This window comes from Nilaparvata lugens, chromosome 1, assembly GCF_014356525.2.
Source record: "Nilaparvata lugens isolate BPH chromosome 1, ASM1435652v1, whole genome shotgun sequence".
Taxonomy (NCBI): domain Eukaryota; kingdom Metazoa; phylum Arthropoda; class Insecta; order Hemiptera; family Delphacidae; genus Nilaparvata; species Nilaparvata lugens.
The window spans coordinates 86,421,483-86,443,034 of NC_052504.1; the positions used below are offsets into that span (position 1 = coordinate 86,421,483).

Genomic DNA, 21,552 nt, shown 5'->3' on the forward strand with positions numbered 1-21,552 from the left:
ATGTATTGCGATAGCCAAAATTATGTCGTTTTCCGTAATAAAGGTAGACTCCCTTACAAGACTTGAGTAGTATTGATGACTACATTATGTCTAGTCAGACAAGTAGTGTATTTATTTTCTTTCTATACATGTAAAAAGAGTCAAAATTTGTGTGTAATTGTGGAAGAGGCCCTTGAATTTTGCACTTAATTGTTGGGAGTTCTTTAGATTCATAAATTCATCAGTAAAAAATTGTAAGTCAGCAAAAACTGTAGTTAAAGGGAGAATGACGTTGTACAGTCCAATGCTCTTAATTTAATTGCAAATTTTTTAAAAAAAGGTGATCGTTATTTATTTATGAGATTTCAATAACATTTTCATTTACTGCTAGGTACTGAATGAATAAAAAGTCCTATTAATTTTTCCTTGGTAATAATCGTGAAATGCGTTACAACTTTCTTTTAAAACCAACTTCAAAGAGCCTTTATAGGGATGATTATTCCTTCCTCTATTTTGACTTCCAAATATTTATTCTGATACTGTATATTTCACTTAAATTCAATACTGATAGTTTTATCAATTCTCAATTAACTTTTCCCTGCTTGTGAATTTATTACAAATTATTGAATCTGAGCAATAAAGAAGCAAAGTTATTTAATAATAAGAAAGTATTATATGAACTCGAATGAATAAAGTACTATACTGTATTGCATGACAGAATTAGGATATTAAATTGAAATTTTGAATAATCAACAATATTATGACTTATTTATTTTCCTTAGATTGTTTTGAAATCTGATCAATTAGGAAACATACTTTTTATCAAATATTGAAGTTATATTACTTGTGATAAACCAAATTTCCACTTCTGAAAATGAATATCATAAAATATTCAACAATTGAAAATATTTCCAGTGTTACAAGAATATAAATATTGTTCTCAAAGAAAATATAACTAAGATACTGTAAATAGATTTGAGCAATAGCTACCGTACTTACTTTTTCACTATCATTATATATCTTCTCCTAATTTATCCTCAATTTAAAATGTATTTCCCACTGCATGATTGAAAATAAAACTCTTATCACATTTTTAACTTTAAATATCCCCTTTTTTGAAGTTGTTAAATAGTGTAAATCCATTATTACTGTGTGGTAGATGCATTCCTTTCCCACAAACCTAAATTTTAGCACTGTATAAAAATGTTTTACAAATTTTATTCTAGTTTTTATTTGCAGTTTTTTTAGTTTTCTATTTTCTGTTGGTTTACAGGGACCGATGGGACCTCCGGGCAAAAATGGATTCCCGGTACGGTATTCATCATAATATTTTCTAAAAAATAATTAGTTTTTAGTGTCAATTATATTAAATATAGGATAGTCAACACTTGATAGCTCTCTTGTATTATCTAATACGTATAATTTCAATCTATGCCTATCTAATAATCAAGTTCCAAGTAGCCACTACCTTCACTATTGAGGCACTTCGTTACTATCAATTCTTCACATCGCATAGGCTATCTTCACATCTTTGAAATGTATCACAGACTAAATACTCAAATCCTTACATTATTGAATAAAAACACACATATGTTGTCAAATTCTGCAATATTTTTTCAAATGTCTACAGATTGTAAACACTGGTTCATTTAAACACTATCATGATATTATAGTGAATTGGAGTTTAAAATGATCACAATTACTTATCAGATTATCTGCAAATTAACCGAGCATTTAATAATGTAAGGATTCGACTAAGTCATTGTCAATATTGTAGAACCGTTCCATAATTGAATAAAAACACAAATATATTGTCAAATTCTACACAGTTTTATTCGGTACACGACCATGGTTTCGTGACCACATCGGTCACATTTTCAAGTTGACTAAAGCTTAAGGTATTACTTACCTTAACCTTTTAGCTTTAGTCAACTTGAAAATGTGACCGATGTGGTCACGAAACCATGGTCGTGTACCGAATAAAACTGTGTAGAATTTGACAACATATGTGTGTTTTTATTCAATTATGGAACGGTTCTACAATATTGACAATGACTCAGTCGAATCCTTACATTATTAAATGCTCGGTTGATTTGCAGATAATCTGATAAGTAATTGTGATCATTTTAAACTCCAATCCTCTGTAATATCATGGTAGTTTCCGAATGAACCAGTGTTTAAATCTGTAGATATTTAAAAAAAATATTGTTGGTTGAAGCTAATAATTATATCAGTTTCAAAATATTATATAATATTAAGATAGTCATATTCTGCGTTACTTTGTGACATTTATCATTACCATGTCTATATAGATAGCTAAATTCATTTTTCTACCTTGATTACATGTTAATATTCATCAGAAATATCAATGATAGAATAAAACAGAACGTTATTACCCCAATGCTTTTATGAGGTTATTATATCTTGATACTGGTCATTTTCAATAGAAATGATATGTGAAGATACAGTATCTCTAAACTTGGTTTAACTATGATGATTAAACATGTTTTCCTTGTCGATTTTTTGCAAACAAAATTTTAGTAATATAATTCAAACCTGGCAGCTTATTTTCATTTTATTTAAAGTAAATCTATTCATTGTATTCCAGTTCAAGTTTATATTCTGTAGAATTTTCTTAAAACTTGAATACTTTGCAAATGCGAGAATTGACAATAGTGGAAACATCTAATTTTTGTTCTAACCAATAGAAATAGAATGTTCATGAATATAGTCATGGTGCTCCATTAAGAATTTTATTACTATCCTCTGCTGAAAGTTATAATCATTTCTAGACTGTCACTTTCAATTGCCGGAGAATATAATCTAGGAATAATATTTCTAGTCTATAAAGCATCTCATTAGTCTTCGATTCTCATAGAACATTCCCATGATGTGGTTCATAAAGATATCATTTAAAGCTATTGACTACTGAAGTGTAACTAAAATTCAAATTCCCCATGTGAATCGTCTGGACTTTCGTGTTGCTGCTCAAAGTTTCTGTTTGTTTGCTGAGTGAGAATTGTATGTTACAGGGAGTTAAAGGACCTAAGGGAGATAGGGGTTATATGGTAAGGAGAGTATTTGGAATAATCATTTTCTGGGAACTAACATTCATTGGTGTGTGGATTCTGGTCAGAAATTGGAAGTCACTAACTAATTTGATAATATCTTACTTATAACTCTGTCAATAATATTTATTCATTCAAATTAATACTATTTAGGTACCTACCAGTAGTATGTACAAATAATTTTACCACTATCAGCCATCATAGATTAATTATTAACATCTTTCTGTGACTAATAATAATGTTGAGCATTAACACTATTAATATCTTTAGAATACTGGTAATTACTACGGTAGGCCTACATGTAATGAAGCATTTGATCTTATAGTATCATAATACTCATGTGTGTTTGACACTAACATGTTCAGTTTTTCGTATGTTATTTCACATATATGACTTGCAAAATCATAATAATATCAAAATGATAAATTATATGATTATTTACGGTAGATGAATGCAATCATTCATTAAATCAAAATACTGTATTGAATTCTCTTCATTAAATGATTAGTTTTCTTCAATCAGGTTAAATTCCCTTCCATAAATGAGCAAATATTGTAAATATATTTTTTTTTATTTGAAATATACCGGTACCAATTAGGCCTATGTTTTTCTATTAAAGTTATACTTGTACTTGACCCTTGTACTAAGTATGAGACAAAGTAAGTTGTAAATAGAATTTTTTTATTTGAAATATACCAATCAGGCCTATGCTTTTCTATTAAAGTTATACTCATACTAAGTATGAGACAAAGTAAGACTGAGTATTCGTCTATTAGTATAAAGATATACATATACTTTGTCTATTAGTTAAACTGATTGTTATCAATCAGGATAACTACCTACTCATTATTATCTAAGATTGTCATCAATCAGGATAACTACCTACTCATTATTATCTAAGTGTGTTAATTTTCACTGTACACTGCAAAACTCGTTACAAATAACGAATATCCATTTGAATAGGCTCAATTCTGGTTTAAATCAGAACCTGAATTGAGTTCAAATTCAAAAATTACTGTCGCTACTTTCTGAATGCACCTTGTGAATCATATAATTGCAAATTATTATGAAGTGGGGTGATGGAAGTTGAATAACCTGCAATCACTCGTGAATAGGAGGACCCTTGTCATGTTTGCGATGCTTGGGGGTCTCTATCCAGATAGTAGGCTACTAATGAAGCATTGCCTTGGCGTCCTGCAGAAGACCCTTGCTTCATCATGCTCTGACATGATAAATTTGCATTCACTTAATAGAAATATGTTAACAAAAGCTTGTCATTTTAAATACTTCTATTATCGTTTACCTTAACAAACTTCCGAAATTAATTTTTTTTCAGTTGTAAAAATAACTTTTATCGCTAAAAATAACCACTGAAATAACAAAAACTTGTCATTTTAGAAGTCTCCTTGAACATAATTTTCGTTTACCTTAAAAACGTCCTTAATTCATTCTCTCCTCAGTTGTAAAAATAACTTTTATCGCTAAAAATAACCACTGAAATATCAAAAACTTGTCATTTTAGAAGTCTCCTTGAACATAATTATCGTTTACCTTAAAAACGTCCTTAATTAATTTTCTCCTCAGTTGTAAAAATAACTTTTATCGCTAAAAATAACCACTGAAAATGTTATTTTCTATTGTTTCAAAAATTAGAATGATCCAAGTATGAAAGCTACAGCCATAGGCCAATCTTGTGTTTAAAAAAATCGAAAACAATTTCATAAATTCAATTTTTTTAAACTACAATATAATCAAAAGGATTTGATTCCAATTTTTTTCTAAAAGTTCTCCATGAAGTTGGATTTCTATAGAATTGTATTTATATTGTTCATAATTAGAATAGCTTTGAGCCCCTCTGCTGCTGCTCGGCTATATTCTATCAAGTAAAAATGTTTGATATTAATCACATTTTTAAAATGAATTCAAACAAAAATTGAAATTGAAAATATCAAATTCTACAGTGACTTTCTATTTCTGATCAGAATATTCTTTGATTCATCATCCAGCATATTCAATTCCATACTGGGCTGCTTATTATTGGTTGTGGTGTCAATAGATATCATACGCTTTTAGGCTAATAAATCAATGTTCCATTAATATTTTTCTTTCTAGCCATTTTAATTACGAGAATGAATCATCCACTTCATTGCTGTTTTTGCTAGTTCAAAATGGGTCATACATGTATACTTTTCAGTTATTAGGAAATTTTTCAATTGATTGTATTCTAGTAACTCGATGATAGAACTTTTTATTGTTATTTCAATAATCGTTAAGCATGAAAATTACTTTAACTCCTAATATTTTAGTATGATTTAGATGTTCAATTTATTACTAATCATTCACTCATACATTTGAATCATCTCTTAGACTTGAACCTTCAGTGTTTTAGAAACTTGAGAAATTATAAAAACCAGAAAAGCATTTGATTTACCATCAGTTAGGCTATCATGTTAGGAAATCAGTATCAACAAGATATTAGCCTTTACCTTTTTTTGTGTAGTTGAGAAGTTGATATTGTGGTAATTATTCATATTAAATGAAAAAGACTAAGAAATTGTCAAAAAACCACAGATTTATTGATACTTAGAAAGATCGGTTTCGGTTATTACACCATTGTCAATCTCTGCTAAACCGAATTGCCAATCTCTGTTCATCAGCGATTGACAATGGATGGTGTAATAACCGAAACCGGCCTTTCTAAGTATTAATTATAATAAATCTGTGGTTTTTTGACAATTTCTTAGTCTTTTTCATTTAATAATTAGTCTTTAAATAACTCGTTCATTATTGCTGTGATGAGTGTTTTCCACTATATTTTGATGGAGAGTCAGTGAGAATTGTCAAATAGAATGAAAGAAAATTAATTCAGAGACATTTGAACAGAATAAGAGAGAATCAGAACATACAAATTGGAAATTATAATAAGTGGAGGAACCTGTGTTGAAGAATCAAATTTTTTTAGAAGAATAATGTAAGAGAAGAATAATAGGTAGAAATTTTCAAAGCATAAATTAAACTGCTAGAATCTGGAGATTGAAAATAGTCAACATTATTCGAAGATGAAATGAAATTTTGTGAGATACTTGGCTTGGAAAATTTTCTTTGAAATGTAGCTAACAAGCTAGTATTTAGGAATGAGTAAAATTTGAGAAAGATAGCTAATAATTTGAAACTTCACGAATCTAAGTAATGGGTAGAAACTCTGCTAAACAACAAATTAATAACTAAAATTTGTAATATGTCTAAACAATTTTCAATAATCACAGTATTTGCTATAATTTATCTGACTTATAATATTTACTATTATTAGAATAGGTATAACAGATAGCTAATAATTTGAAACTTTATAAATTTTAGTACTGGGTAGAAACTCTGCTAAACAACAAATTAATAACTAAAATTTGTAATACGTCTAAAAAATTGTCAATAATCACAGTATTTGCTATAATTTATCTGACTTATAATATTTACTATTATTAGAATATAACAGGTGCACTACATAAAGCTGTGCACTTACATAAAAAACTACAGTACTAATATTGTAGATGTATTATATATTACTCAGGGCCATTTTTTACCATTCACATCAACTAAAGTAATAATATCAAGGTAAATCACAACATTCATCTATTTTTTATTTCATCCACCATTAGAGCTTGTTGTTTCACCATCCTGCATCAGTAGGTTCATTTCATTATCACTCAAGCTTCCAGTTCACTAAATATTAGAAATTTAGATTGCTCTCTTTCCTCTAGGCACATTTGATCAAATAATATTGTACATATCATGCTTCCTCTTAATCTCATATTACCGTAGATTCAAAATTATCAAACTTCATCATAAGAATCTGCAATGCATGAATCTCATCCAGTAGATAACAAATTCGGAATATTTCGAATCACATTCACTATATAAGTTATTTGTTACTTTGTAATTTTTAACAATTTTTGTGATGCATGAAGATAATTTTTCAAAGTAGCCTATTCCATAAACATGTACATATTTCTAAATATTTTAAATCTGTCTTTATTAGCCTATATATTAAATACTAATAGGCTAATATAAACTGTATTATATATTTTAGATATCATGTTCTTAGAATTATAAAATAACTAATATTTTTAGATATTGCAGATATGCCCTTGAAATCATATTTATGATACTACTTCTAATGATGAGATGGATCTGGCAAGTCCATTAAGTAGTTATTGTAGCCTTCTGTGAAGAACTTTATTTTTACCTTTATAATAACCTTAAATTCATGGTTAACATTAACTTTATTTTTACCGTTATAATAACCTCAAGTTCATGGTTAACATTGCGGTTGATATAATTAGAAATTTGTATCATTGAGGGAGCTGCAACTATTGTCCAAGAACCTAGAAACCTTTCAATTTTAGAGATGCATAATAATATTGTCAAAGTGTGCATGTATAATTTTCAATAATCTGAAAAGACAAGCTGGTAATATAAGATACAAGTGTTCAGGAAATATAAAAATTTATAAAAAAAGAATTCAATGTAAAATTCTCAACTGGATTTGAATCCCATATTGCGATATTATGATAATTATTTTACTGTTTTCATTGTATTTATTTGGTGTTTTCATTTAAAAACAATGCATCCCGTATTTTTTTGAACTAAAGAAGAGATCTATACTTTCCATCCAGTTTTATTGATTTTTATTGCAAGTCCATGGAATTGATTTTCAATTTATTGTTAGTATTATATGCAACATGTTGCTTAAAATACTGTGATAAGATTCAAATTAAGTTGACCATTCACAATAATAAGGTCTACATCAGGCTATGAGCTCAATCCAGCTGTAGTTACAAAAATTGAATTGTTGATCTCATCTCAGAGTGCCGGTTGCACAAAATCTGGCTAAATTTTAATCGTGATCAATTCTACGAGAACCAATCAGAGAAGCCGTCTTATCAAAAAGGCCTTATCTGATTGGTTCTCGTGAAATTAATCACGTTTAAAATTTAACCGGCTGATGGGCAACTGAGTGAGAGAGTGATTTATTCTGTGCTGTACTGATTTTTCCTTTCTCTTTTGCTTTAAGGGACCAATAGGGTTGGACGGACCTAAGGGAGATCCTGTAAGTATTGCTTCTCATTATTCTTGAAAAGTCATAGGCCTATATCTTTTGTTATCAAATTATGTATTTTATTGTTGTTGAGCGTGCAGGCATGGCCATCTATAGTTCTCTAGAACTATAGTTACACTAAAGATGGCCATCTATAGTTCTCTAGAACTATAGTTACACTAAAGATGGCCATCTATAGTTCTCTAGAACTATAGTTACACTAAAGATGGCCATCTATAGTTCTCTAGAACTATAGTTACACTAAAGATGGCCATCTATAGTTCTCTAGAACTATAGTTACACTAAAGATGGCCATCTATAGTTCTCTAGAACTATAGTTACACTAAAGATGCCATCTATAGTTCTCTAGAACTATAGTTACACTAAAGATGGCCATCTATAGTTATCTGTAGTAATGTTTTTACAAATTTTCCAATTTTTAAAATATAAGTGAGTGAGTGACCTTGAGGTTGTGAATGAAAGTCATACATAATTTCGCTCCTGGGTTTTGGAAGATTTTGTGTTATAAATAGTCAGTAATACAAATTTTGTATTAATTTCATTATTAATTGTTTCTTGATCACGTTTTATCATTTTGTTTTAGATTTTAATTCTTAATTCTATTTTATAAGCCAAACATCGTTTAGAGGTTATTTTGAGGTTAGGTTTTCGAGATTTAAAAATAAACATAGATAGTTTACTTGACTAAAATTATAACCAAATTAAAATCCTATCATTTATAAATCAATTATTATTATTGCAAGTAATATAATTTCTTAGATAGGAAGATGAGCTCAAGTAGAACACCGAAGGTTATTAATAGAAATGTACACATAGCGGGAGTACTTACGCGTTCCCAAAACCAAAATTCAAAAACGCCAAAACCAAAAACCCCAGTTCCTCAAACTACTTTAGCCGAAAAAGTTGCTCAACTACAAAGTAGCCACACTAATTTAAAAAACCAATTAGAAGTAACTCTAAAAACGTCTGAGGAAGAAAGGTTAGGGATGGTAGAAGAAATTAAATCTTTGGAACTGATTATAAAATTACAAGATGAAGACCATAAAAAAGAAATACTAAATCTAAAAAATCAATGTAGTCTAATGTCAGAGGAAATAAAGAAACTAAAATCTAAATTTGATAATACTAAATGTATGATAGAACCTCCGTCCAAATGCAAAAAAATAGAATCTAACCTAAATGATGGGAAATGCTCTGAAAATGTTCGAAATAAAACGTACAGTGAGGTTTTGAAGACAGCAACCAAAAATATAGCTGAGAGAAATAAAGATAGGAAAGGGAGAGTTCTGCTACTGACGTCCAGTCATGGACGTGATTGCAGTGATCTCCTTGATAAAAGATTGAAAAATAAATTTGTCCAATGTTTTTTCAAGCCAAGTGCATCAATTAATGCAGTTGTAGAGTCAGCTAGGTAACAAACTAAAAACTTTGATGAAAATGACTATCTAATTGTACTGGGTGGCTCAAATAATATAAATGAACCTAACTTGAATCATCTTCCTCAAGTAACAGAAAAAATCAAGGAAATTGTGCCACTCAGCAAAAAAACAAACTTAATAATAAATACTATTCCTAATAGGTTTGATAGGCCAGAATTAAATGAAGCAATCAATTCGACAAACAAATCAATCCATAATACAATCAACAGCCTAAAAAATAAGAATTCTAAACAACTGGGGATTTGTTTTCTAAATGAAAGGCTGAAAAGACATAGTCTAACTTCACTAATCATGGGTTGCATCTAAATCGATCTGGCAAAGTAATCTTTTGTAATAGATTGGCAGAGCTGATTGAAAGCCGTTTGCAATCCTCTGGTTTAAAAACAGTCAAAAAAACAAATAACGATTTTTTAGTAAATTGGCTCAAAACAGGGAAAGGGAAATAGCTACAAATGCTAGAGATGAGTAGCACAAGATGGTAAGGTTTTTAGTATTTATCATCAAAATATTCAGTATCTTCGCAACAAAATTGACAGATTAGAAGTATTTCTTAAACAGGAGGATCCTGACATTGTTATTTTCACAGAGCATGGCTTAAAAATAAAGGAAATAAATCAAGTTAGGATTCCAGGCTATTCACTGAGATCAGAATTTTGTAGAATAGCTCATAGAAGTGGTGGTGTATGTATATTCACTAGCAATGCTAAACATACCCAAACTTATGAACTGGATTTTGTTAAGAGATTTTCTGTTGAGATGGATTTAGAGGTGACGGGACTGAAGTTAAAAATTGATGATCGATTGAGGTAGCAGTGTTAGGTATCTATAGGTCACCAAATGGAGACTGGCAAAAATTTTGTGAGCTGCTCCATACACTTTTGGAAATTACAACCGCTCGTTTCACAAATGTTATAGTAGTAGGAGATTTCAATACTGATTTTGCCAGGCAGGATAAAATGACAGAGGATATTAGAGATATTATTAATATGAATAATTTAGAAATTAAGGTCCACGAATATACAAGAGTAACTCGAACTTCACAGACAATTATTGATAATATCCTCACAATATAGAAGGTTGTAATGTCAGGTTAGGTAGCTCAGATCTATCAGATCATAACTATCAAATTTTGGATGTTAAGTTGCAGGGCCAGAATCCAAGCAGAAAAAAAACTTTTGTGAAAGAAATTCAGCAATATGAGCTAGGAATATAAATTGTTTGAAGCAGGAACTGCTTCAAGAAAATTGGAGTAGTGTTTATAACAGTTGTAACCTAAATTACAAATATAAGCAATTCATTGATACTCTAAGATTTCACATTAGTGTATGCTGTCCAATAAAAAAAGTCAAAGTAAAAAGTAAATTAAACAAAGTAGATGAATGGATAACTGAAGATATTCTTACTCAAAGAAATATTGTTAGGGAAGCTTATGAGGAATTTAAATTAGTGAGGGATGTTCCGAGTGAAGTCAAATACAAATGTCTAAAGAAATACTATGCAATAGAAGTGAGGAAAGCTAAGTGTAAGAAAACAGCTGAAATATTAACAACTAGTACCAATTTTAACTCTGCTGTTTGGGAGGTAATTAATAGAAATAGGAGAGCAGCTCAAAAAGATACAGTTACTAATGTCCCTAGGATAATCGATGAACATGGAAATTATATGGATGATAGTATAGACATTTGTAACTTTTTCAATAAGTATTATCAACAGGTTGCATATAATCTCCAAAAGTCACTGAACACTAATACTTTTAATACAACTACATTAAATGCTGAGCCAATTGAAAAGGTATTTAAATTTCATCCATTATCAAGAGATGAGTTATCAAGAATAATAAAAAATTTGAATAACAAAAAAACAGTAGGATTGGATGGGGTCTCAAGCAAAATTTTAAAAGAATGTGAAAATGAATTACTGGACCCTTTATTGCATCTCCTTAATACTTCACTAGAGCAGGGTATTTTCCCTGATGATCTGAAACAAGGAAAAATTTTGCCAATTTTCAAGAGCGGTGATTCTGAAAGAGTGGAAAATTATAGACCCATTAGTATTCTAAATGTAATAAGTAAAATTTTTGAAAGAGTAGTTTTAAATAGGCTATTGATGCACCTGGAAGAAATTAATTTCATATGTGATGAACAGCATGGGTTCCAGAAAGGGAAATCTACTAAGACTGCAATAGTATCCCTTGTTGAAAGACTAATAGATATAATAGATTCAGGTGAGAAGGCAGCCGCAATATTTCTTGATTTATCCAAAGCTTTTGATTGTGTGAACCATAGAATATTATTGGAAATACTAAAAACTGTAGGTGTGAATGGTATAGAACTAAAATGGTTTGAATCATATCTCATAGGTAGAAACCAGTGTGTTGAGCTTACCAAGGTGGATGGGAATGAAATAGTAAAAATTAAATCTCAAAAACTGGAGGTCCAGGCTGGAGTACCTCAAGGCTCAATTCTGGGTCCCTTACTGTTTCTGTTGTATGTGAACCAATTACCAAAAGAGTTAAAAGATCACAGAGCTCTGTTGTTTGCTGATGACACATCGCTTATCTTTAACAATTATTTATTAGATAGTCTAGAAATAAATGCTTTTACTGGAGTACAGTCAATTGTCCAATTCTTGAAGCAAAGGCAATTAACAATAAATAGTAAGAAATGTCAATTCCTACAATTCAAAAGTAAATATAATTCAGTAGAGGATAGAGAAATAAATGTGTTTGTAGAGGAAAATGAATTAGACCAAGAAGAGAAAGTAGCATTCTTGGGAATTTTATTGGACAGGAAATTAACATGGCATCCTTACATTGAGAGGATATGTAATAAGATATCATCTGGGGTATTTGTCCTGCGGCAGCTTGCTAGGCTGAATGATAAAAAACTACTGTTAACTGCTTACCATGGACTTATACTATCTCATATTAGGTATGCTATTTTAGTATGGGGTAATTCATCTCAACAAAATATGGACAGGGTGTTTAAGATTCAAAAGAAGGCACTCAGATGTATAGAGAAAGTGAATAGGTTAGACTCTTGTAGGCCTTTATTTAAAAAGCTTGGTCTATTAACTGTGCCATCTTTGTATGTATATGAAGTTGTAATGCATGTGAAAACGAGTGGTGTGATCCAGAATTCAGATGTTCATGAGTATAATACGCGAAACAGAGCAGATTATCATATAATGGGTCACAATAGTAGGTTATTTGAACAAAAACCAGATTATATTGGTAGGAAATTTTATAACAAGCTACCTCAAATCTTGAAAAGTAATGATGATTTGAAGATTTTCAAAAAACAAATTAAAAAATATTTAGTTGATAGAGCTTTTTATAGTGTACAAGAATTCCTTTCAAACCTAAACTAGGTCGAACTACTTAGTGTTAGAATTATTGTGTAATAACATGACTTGTCTTATACTCCATGACTGGAGTCTTTAGGACGTAATCTTAAAAAAAAAAAAAAAAAATGTCTCAAAAATAAGTTGATGATGCTCTTAATCAGGATTCTTATATAATGTTATAATGAATATGATTTTTCATGGTTATCCATATGTAATGAAAAAATATGATGAATAACATACCTTATGGTTTAAACTGCCGAATATTTTATGAAATATTAAAAAATGTAGGAGATAATGTTGTTACTACAACTTCAGTAATGACATGTTGGTAGTTGTTGTTTAAAAAATATTCTTGTTATATTTATTGATTTGTTTTCAGGGTAGACCGGGCGATAAAGGACAGAAAGGTGAACTTGGAAGTCCTGGCTTCGATGTTTATGCAGCTGTTAAGGTATTTTTTACTCAAATTAATTGAAATTGGTTAGTAAAGAAGGAAAGATGAATAGTTAAGATATCTCAAATTATAGTGGCCAACAATACTGTGGAGTGGTCTATACTCAACAATAATAAAACACCAAATGAAGTCTAGCGATTCTAAGGGCCGGATTCCGAGCTCGGGATTTAGCTAAGTCCTAGACTTTAAACAGCTTGAGTCAGAAAATTGGCCTTCCAAAATGGGGCGTAGTCGCAACTTTTATATCAGTAGTTGTAGTTTTTATTTTCTCATTTCTATAATTGGAAACGTTTTTCCTTGTCGAAATTAGACATTCCTAAATAATTCAAAATAGCTGAAACTTTACAGTATTTTCTCTTTATTTTATTTTGTGTTCAATTTTCTAGTTTTTCGAAATTTAATTCAAACGTGACTATGACAATGACTGCGACTACGCCTCGTTTTGGAAAGCCTAAAAAATAAAAATAGCTGAAACTTTACAGTATTTTCTCTTTATTTTATTTTGTGTTCAATTTTCTAGTTTTTCGAAATTTAATTCAAACGTGACTATGACAATGACTGCAACTATGGCCCGTTTTGGAAAGCCAATTTTCTGACTTAGCTAAATCCCGAGCTCGAAAACCGGTCCTAAATGATTAATCATTAGAAAAAAACTGAAAAATAAAACAAAAGAGATGCTCCTTCCTACTGAACAACTGAACAGAAACCTCCTACAAAAATGGACAGGAACATCTTACAATGTACTGAAGTCTTTTATTGAGTGAACAGAACAACTGATTCTTTGACATATTCCATAGTAATGTAGCTGAAAATTCCCTTCATCAATTATGCATTGTTTTTTGAACTTATTTAATGAACGGCAGATATTTTCAGGGTCTTAAGCGTTCAGTAACCACACTGAGAGGTGGTACGTTGGGCTACGCTGAAATAGTAGCCGTGAAGGTGAGACTTTTCCCCGCAAAATGACTTGGTTCGCTCCTCTCAGTCTAGCATGTTTTGTAGTTCATTGCAATTACCGTACTGTATATACCTTGTAATTCCCATACCCTTGTCATGTACTTCAGTTGAAATGTTATCCCATCTTTCCAAGTACAGTACAAAGTTTTTTTGTTACAAATTTTAGGTGTTGCAACCCTATCATTTATCATTCATGTATATTGTTTCTTATCTACCCTCATTGAAATTTTCATATTTTTATACGGTAATTTTCTCTTATATATTTATCTTTTGTGGCTGTTTGATTTTGAGATGTTTGTTGTTATTCTTATTTGTATAGTATTTGTTGTTACAGCTTTCTTTATCATTATCCTTCATTGAGTTATCTCCATTTTGCTGTGACATGAAAAATTGTGCTAGTTTTGTAAAATCCATTGTGAAACTTTTGAAAAAATGATATTGCAATCTGTGAAGCTGAGTTTACACCAAAGTTATTAACAAAATGTTTTAACAAAGTTATTAACAACTCATTGTGTTGATAACTTTGGTGTAAACGCAGCTTTATAATCAAGTACGATAGGTCCAAAAATCGATGTGTAAGTAACTAGACTCAAGCTGAGTTTACACCAAAGTTATTAACAAAATGTTAATAACTTAATCTTTATAGATTCTATTAGATTGAACATAACTTATCATACACATGATGAACATATGTTTTTGTCAAGTTCCGTTAAATCTAATAGAATCTATAAAGATTAAGTTATTAACATTTTGTTAATAGCTTTGGTGTAAACGTAGCTTAAGTCAAGTTACTTACACATCGATTTTTGGACCTACCGTACTTGATTATAAAGCTGCGTTTACACCAAAGTTGTCAACACAATGTTTATTTTTCCGTCCTTATAGATTCTATTAGATTGAACATAACTTAGCAAACACATGATGTGCGTTATGTGTTTGTCAAGTTCCGTTCAATCTAATAGAATATATAATGACGGGAAAATAAACATTTTGTTGACAACTTTGGTGTAAACGTAGCTTTACACATCTACTTTCTTACTTTATAGTAGGGTACTCGATACACATCGATTTCTGGAATGGAATGATGAATTGCAAACACATGATGTGTTTGCCAATTTATGTTCAATCTAATAGAATTTAAAAGCACAGCAAAAATCGTACGTCCAAACATCTATGTTTATGTAAGTAGACTTAGTCCAGTATTGTTTGTTTACTATGAAGCTAGATAATCATTCAACTTGGATATTGTAGGCTATTCAAGATCCCAGTTTCAATAGATTCAGTTATTTGGAAGTAAAATTTATTCTATAAATGTATATTTTTAGTTTCTCAACCGTCAAAATTTAAAATTCTCAGTTTTTGAGTGAAAATGGACTAAATTTCAGTAATTGAAATCATAACCCTGTTTCGGACTCTTAGAATGTTATCTAAATTTGGGAGTGGAATAGTACAAGGAGTATCCTTAGTTTTTCTCTCCCGGTCAGTGCTTTCTTTTAAAAAATCATTTATAAAAAAAGAATGAATTTCAGATTTCATAAATTCATTCAATCATCCTATTAGGCTTTATCTATTTCTATTTTGATTTCCCATGTATGATAAGAATATCAGTGGAGAAAAACTTCTCCTTTTTTTGCCACATACAGAATTAGGATAGATTTTTACTACAAGAATTCAGACTAATTTTCTTTCAATTAGGTCTCACCTGCTGTGGATAAATTACATTCATTATTATCTTGGTGTTCATATTTTTGTACAGTGCTCTTATAGTTTTGCCTGGAAACCGAATGCTTTATTATTTAATCAGATCATGAGTATTCTTTTTCCATATCCTTCCATCATTTAAATATCATAATTCATATACTTTCATTTCAGAAATGTCATTATCGTATCCTATCATTGTGATGAATCATATTCATGAGCTGAACTATTCAATGTTGCCTTTTCACATTGTGAATGTTCTCATTTCTTCTTATTATCTATTATTTTTTTCTAGTTTTTCGATGTCGTTTATTGTTACAGTTGATTATGTTTGTTTTATCAGTAGGTGTTTGTGTTATGATTGTAGGGTTTGCAAGAGCATGGCCATAATATTTCAGCACAAAACGTCATCATGTTAAAAGTGAGTACTTTATTATTTCATTTTTGCATGAGAATACAAAATATTTATATTATTCTTTTTGGCTTTTTATTACTTTGGTATTGTTTGTGATCAAGGAATGTGAATTATTATTTTGACTTGAATGTAGTTTAAAAATTGTTATTCAACAACAGTTGCACAATTCACTTTCATGTAATATCTGTCTTATTTTCCCACATAGATAATTAACATATCCATCTAAAGCACGATATTCTGTTATTATCATTATGATAATTTATTCAATTATAAATAACGAACAATCTTCAACTTTTTTAGCACTGAACATATCCAAAAAAGCGCATTATTTTTGTACATTTGTAAACTTTTTTGTACATTTGTAAACTCTTGAGTTATCCATTTTACTAATATCATAGAGAAACAATAGCATAAGTAGATATCCCATGGTATAGGGCGTTTGTTTCGCAACTTCTACTGTTTATCTCAAGCCGAATACTGTCGAATATTGTCGATATTTACTGTTTCGTTGGGGTGAGAGTGTATGAACAGCACAATATGAGAGACTACCAGCATCACACAGCTTCACAGGAAAGAACTACGTGGACTATCAGCTTGAGATAACAGTAAACGTTGCGACATAAACGCCCTATACCATGGGATATCTACTTATGCTATTGTTTCTCTATGCTCATATGTACTAATATCATTCCAATCACATCATCAATTATAACACGAAAACGAACAATTAGTCTCAGTAATTTACAATCCTAAATCACTAAAATTGGTTTGACTTATTGATTGGTTGATTGATTGGTTAATTATTATATAAAAACTCCAGACTTCCAAGTAGAGTCTGCTTAGAAATTAATAGTATCGATTCAGCAATCAAATAGCCTGACATTTCCAATTATCTAAAAAATTCAACCCATTTTTAACAATTATTGAAATTTTATGCATTGGTGATCAAGCTGTAAATAATCTTATACTAAGTACTAAATTTTCTTACAGGACTTCTTACAAGTTTCGTAAATTCCGTTTAACTTAGTGATGCTAAATACCACCTGTACAGTAACTCTGTAACGTTGATATCATTGATTATTTATCAACAATTCAAGAAAAAATAAATGTATACTAGCCTATGAACAGAGATGTTGTGGGATATCTCTTTATTAAGGTGGAATAAAAGAGATATTGTCAGCTCCACATAATTGAATTATTGACAACATTTCTTTTATTCCACCTTTAAAATGAAATCTCTATAATATAACGATCCACATTTTTCAATCTTCAGATGAGTTTTACAAAATTCGCAAATGTTCCCCACAGGGAGAACCAGGAGAGCCAGGACCCCCCGGTCCCCCCGGCCCCCAAGGACCCGAAGGACTTCCAGGACACGACGGTCGGCAAGGAATTCCAGGAGAACCGGGAGCAGTGGGAGAGAAAGGACCTCCGGGTCCAGCAGGTCCTGTGGGGCCTCCAGGAGAGCCAGGAACGGCGGGAGTCAAGGTAAAGTAAAAGGTTTTCGACAAGGTTAAATAAAGGACTTTGAAGGTTTTTGTTGAAAGGTTTTTCAATTCAAGGGTTAAAAAGTTTTTATTTCAAGGTCATTATTATAACATGAGACTCCTTCATATTTGTTCTATTATTCATAAAAAATTTAATTCTTCACAGATTCTCGTTCATTATAATTGTTGTTGATAATAAGAAACTAGTCCCAGTTGTTACACCATCATGTCCAATTATTTTTATATTGTTTAGTGTTAGGGTAAACCCAAATATACAGAAAATATAACGTACCTGTATACTGTATAAGTACTAATACTGACCGAGACTACGGAGATGAGATCTCGAATCCAAACTGAATCAGGGAGCTGATCTGGATTCAGCTTAATTTGGAGCTTGATTTTGCATATGTACAATACTGTTAAAACTCTTTATTAGTGCTATAAATGCAAAACCATTACTATTCATGTTTTATGATAAAACCGCTAGTTTTTCTACCTTAAGTTCATTCCAAAGTTTTTCTACTTTGAAGTTTATTCCTAAAGTTTTTCTCAAATTGGAGATATTAGTTACATGATATTGTATAGGCTCCAAGGTATTAGGAATTGAAATGTAAACAAAAATAATTTCAGGGCGATAGAGGCTACATGGGTCGACCTGGTTATCCAGGAATTCCAGGAATACGAGGATCACCTGTGAGAATAATACATTCTTATTGGTTGATTGATGCTGATGGTGGTTGAGATAGAAACTAGTCAATAACAAGAATGAACTTCTATAAGAAGTACCCTACCTACTAATAATAACAAGAATAAGATTATGTAAATAAACGAATAACCAATAACAAAAAGCATAGTTCTATTGGGAAGGGGTTGAAAATTATTTACAATTTGAAAAAATCAATTGATTTTTATCACAAGACTACAAATAAAATGAATGACATCAATTTGAAAAATCTTTTTAAACATGAGAAAATTCACTTGGTTATAGGCCTAGAATTTTGTCATGTTAATAAAACATGAATACTTTTTTGCAAAAATTCCTCTATTGGACACTGTATTTAGTGATGTTGTAGAATTCATCATTACAATATTTGTTTTCTCAACATCTCAACTGTTTTTATTGCAATTCAATTTTCTACTTTTGCTCAGTTTCGATGCTGTTGTGGAAATTGAAATTCATTCTTAGAACTCTTGAGGACAAGTAACTCTTGAAATTTAATAGTTCGTTACAAGCAAAACTTAATTTGAGTCTCTTTTTTTTAATTAAACATTGGAAACTGGCCGGCCAGGTTAGCCAAGAGGCGTTGCACCCTTCAGTCTGCTACTTTCAGGCCCGGTTGCACAACAGCCGGTTAAATTTTAATCGTGATTAATTCCACGAGAACCAATCAGAGAAGGCCTGTTTGATAAGACGGCTTCTCTGATTGGTTCTCGTGGAATTAATCACGATTAAAATTTAACCGGCTGTTGTGCAACCGGCACTCAGTCTGCTAACTACTCGGGGGGCTTGAATCTCTCAAGTAGGCATGGGCGTTTGATCATCTCATCCCATTACCCACGCACAAGCTAAAAACATCATCCGCATTAGAAAAAATAAAAACATTCAAAATCAGTAATGATTTCAATAAATTCAAAGTTATAAATTGAGAAAAAAGCCTTGTACTTGTATTCCAGGACCTGCGATTCTTTCCTAATATGAAACAGTCCTATGATAGCCCCTTCATCCAGATAGAAAATAATATTAACAATAATTATTCCTCTCTTGGTACAAATCTTCTAGATCTTTCTGGTGTGGTGATAAAAAAATAATAATTTTTTTCTGAATTCAATCCATTTCCATTTCAAATGGTATTCTGTTCAAGCTTTTTTGAAATAACATTTATTGTGGTTGACAGCGCAGTCGTCTATTTCTACTCTGTAGTCATAACATATACTTAACAATATTTCTTGTTCAACCTTCAGCTGTCAAGATAACGAACATTTAAATTTTCCAATAATAGTAGATCTACTAATGTACTAATGTATACTATGATCTTTCAACTGATACAAGGGTTTGAAAACAATTTGTTCCACTAATAGCACACTTCAAGAGCCATTCAAATTTATTTATTTATTTTGAATACGGTACTGGTAGATGGAATCTTGTGTCTTTTTCTATTTCTTCTATTGTAAAGTAGAATACTCCTTCTCATTGATAAAAGATAATCATGCATGATTGAAAGATAATATCTAGAGAAAAACTATATTCTCGAATAGAAAAAACAAAAGTTCAGAAACATTTTAATATTTTTCCAACTAAATAAAGAGCCGTGGCAAATTTTCATAATTTATAATGAAACATAATATGTATAGTAGAAAGTAGATACTGTTCAAGTTATGTGATAAATTTTTCACTCAATTTGATAAAAATAAAAGTGTTTATGATTAAATGATTGAGTGCCTCAATCATAGTTCAAAAAACAATTCATGACATGGTATTACATGATAAAATAAAAGAAGGTTTGTCATAATGGTTTATCAAATATAATGTACACTATGTTGATTATTTCTCTCAACAATAAAGATTAGTCACAACTGAGAACGTTAAAACAACAGAAACCTAAAAAATAATTCTGAGATGCATAATAATCTACTTAGACTTTTTCTGTCATTTGTGGGAGATAATGACAGTCCCTTACATGATTGGTTTTACTTGCTTAGCCAATAAAAACTACAGTTGTCGTATTTAATTTGTACTGGGATAGTTTAATAGCATCTCGAATTTCAAATATTCCATTTTATAAAATTTATGATGTTTAAGATTAACGTTGGCATATTAACCTCCTCTCAATTTCAATAACTATTGGGGTACCTCTTGAACCAATGTACTGCTTTTTAAATTGTACTGTTCATTGTGCGTTATGAGGGCAATAATAGGATTTAGTTCCTGGTTCCCTCAAATATGTATATTTTCAAATAAATGAACCATCGATAATACTTGTATACAGATGGAATTTCGATCTAGCTGTTTACCCTGTTGTCAGTATTTGCAGTACCAGAAGTCTTCGGGGTGAAGACTTCATTTGGTTTTTTTGTTTAATAATAATAATTATTGAAAATATATAATACTTGTAATATTACTGTTACAGTAATAAGGCGAGGTAGAACTGCAGAATGAATGGATTCACCACCAATAAAAAGCTACACGAATTTTCTATGATTACCTATGTATTTTACTGTTGTAGTATAAAACAATGCTTTCATTGTTAGGGCTATAAAACAACCATTGGAGCAAAGCCACCATAATTTTGGAATTAAATGTTTTATTCATTTTTATGTAGGGTGACAAGGGCGATAAAGGCGAGCGAGGCTTAACGACGACATTAAAGGGAGATCAGTTCCCCACAGGCATCATCGAAGGTCCACCTGGGCCCCCAGGACCTCCAGGTAAGAGTTTTATGCTTGACTGATTTTTCTTAATTTTCCGTATCACAACATTCACTATGGAAGTGATGGATATCAGTCTATCAATGTAATTCTGCCTGATTCAATATTGTAGTCCATTTTTTTCAAACCTACTATGATTCCAATAATTTTGTTCCTTGCTTCATCAGAAAT

General features: G+C 30.7%; 1 protein-coding gene across 9 annotated transcripts in view; it reads left to right on the top strand.

Moving 5' to 3' along the window:
- Window positions 1–21,552, top strand: part of LOC111057005 (collagen alpha chain CG42342) — a 425,109-nt gene that overhangs the window by 368,246 nt on the left and 35,311 nt on the right. For 4 of the 9 annotated variants that reach the window (XR_005570340.1, XM_039419455.1, XM_039419462.1 and 1 more), the window contains exons 3-10: window positions 1,253–1,288; window positions 3,012–3,047; window positions 8,116–8,151; window positions 13,324–13,395; window positions 14,272–14,340; window positions 17,777–17,956; window positions 18,586–18,648; window positions 21,276–21,381. Coding sequence is in view for 8 of the 9 variants with exons in the window: in XM_039419455.1 (XP_039275389.1) it covers window positions 1,253–1,288; window positions 3,012–3,047; window positions 8,116–8,151; window positions 13,324–13,395; window positions 14,272–14,340; window positions 17,777–17,956; window positions 18,586–18,648; window positions 21,276–21,381 (598 nt within the window). In the remaining variant the exon portion in view is untranslated. Of the gene's footprint in view, window positions 1–1,252; window positions 1,289–3,011; window positions 3,048–8,115; window positions 8,152–13,323; window positions 13,396–14,271; window positions 14,341–16,420; window positions 16,475–17,776; window positions 17,957–18,585; window positions 18,649–21,275; window positions 21,382–21,552 lie in introns of all 9 variants that reach the window. The other 5 variants (XM_039419456.1, XM_039419459.1, XM_039419460.1 and 2 more) reach the window with 5 other exon arrangements.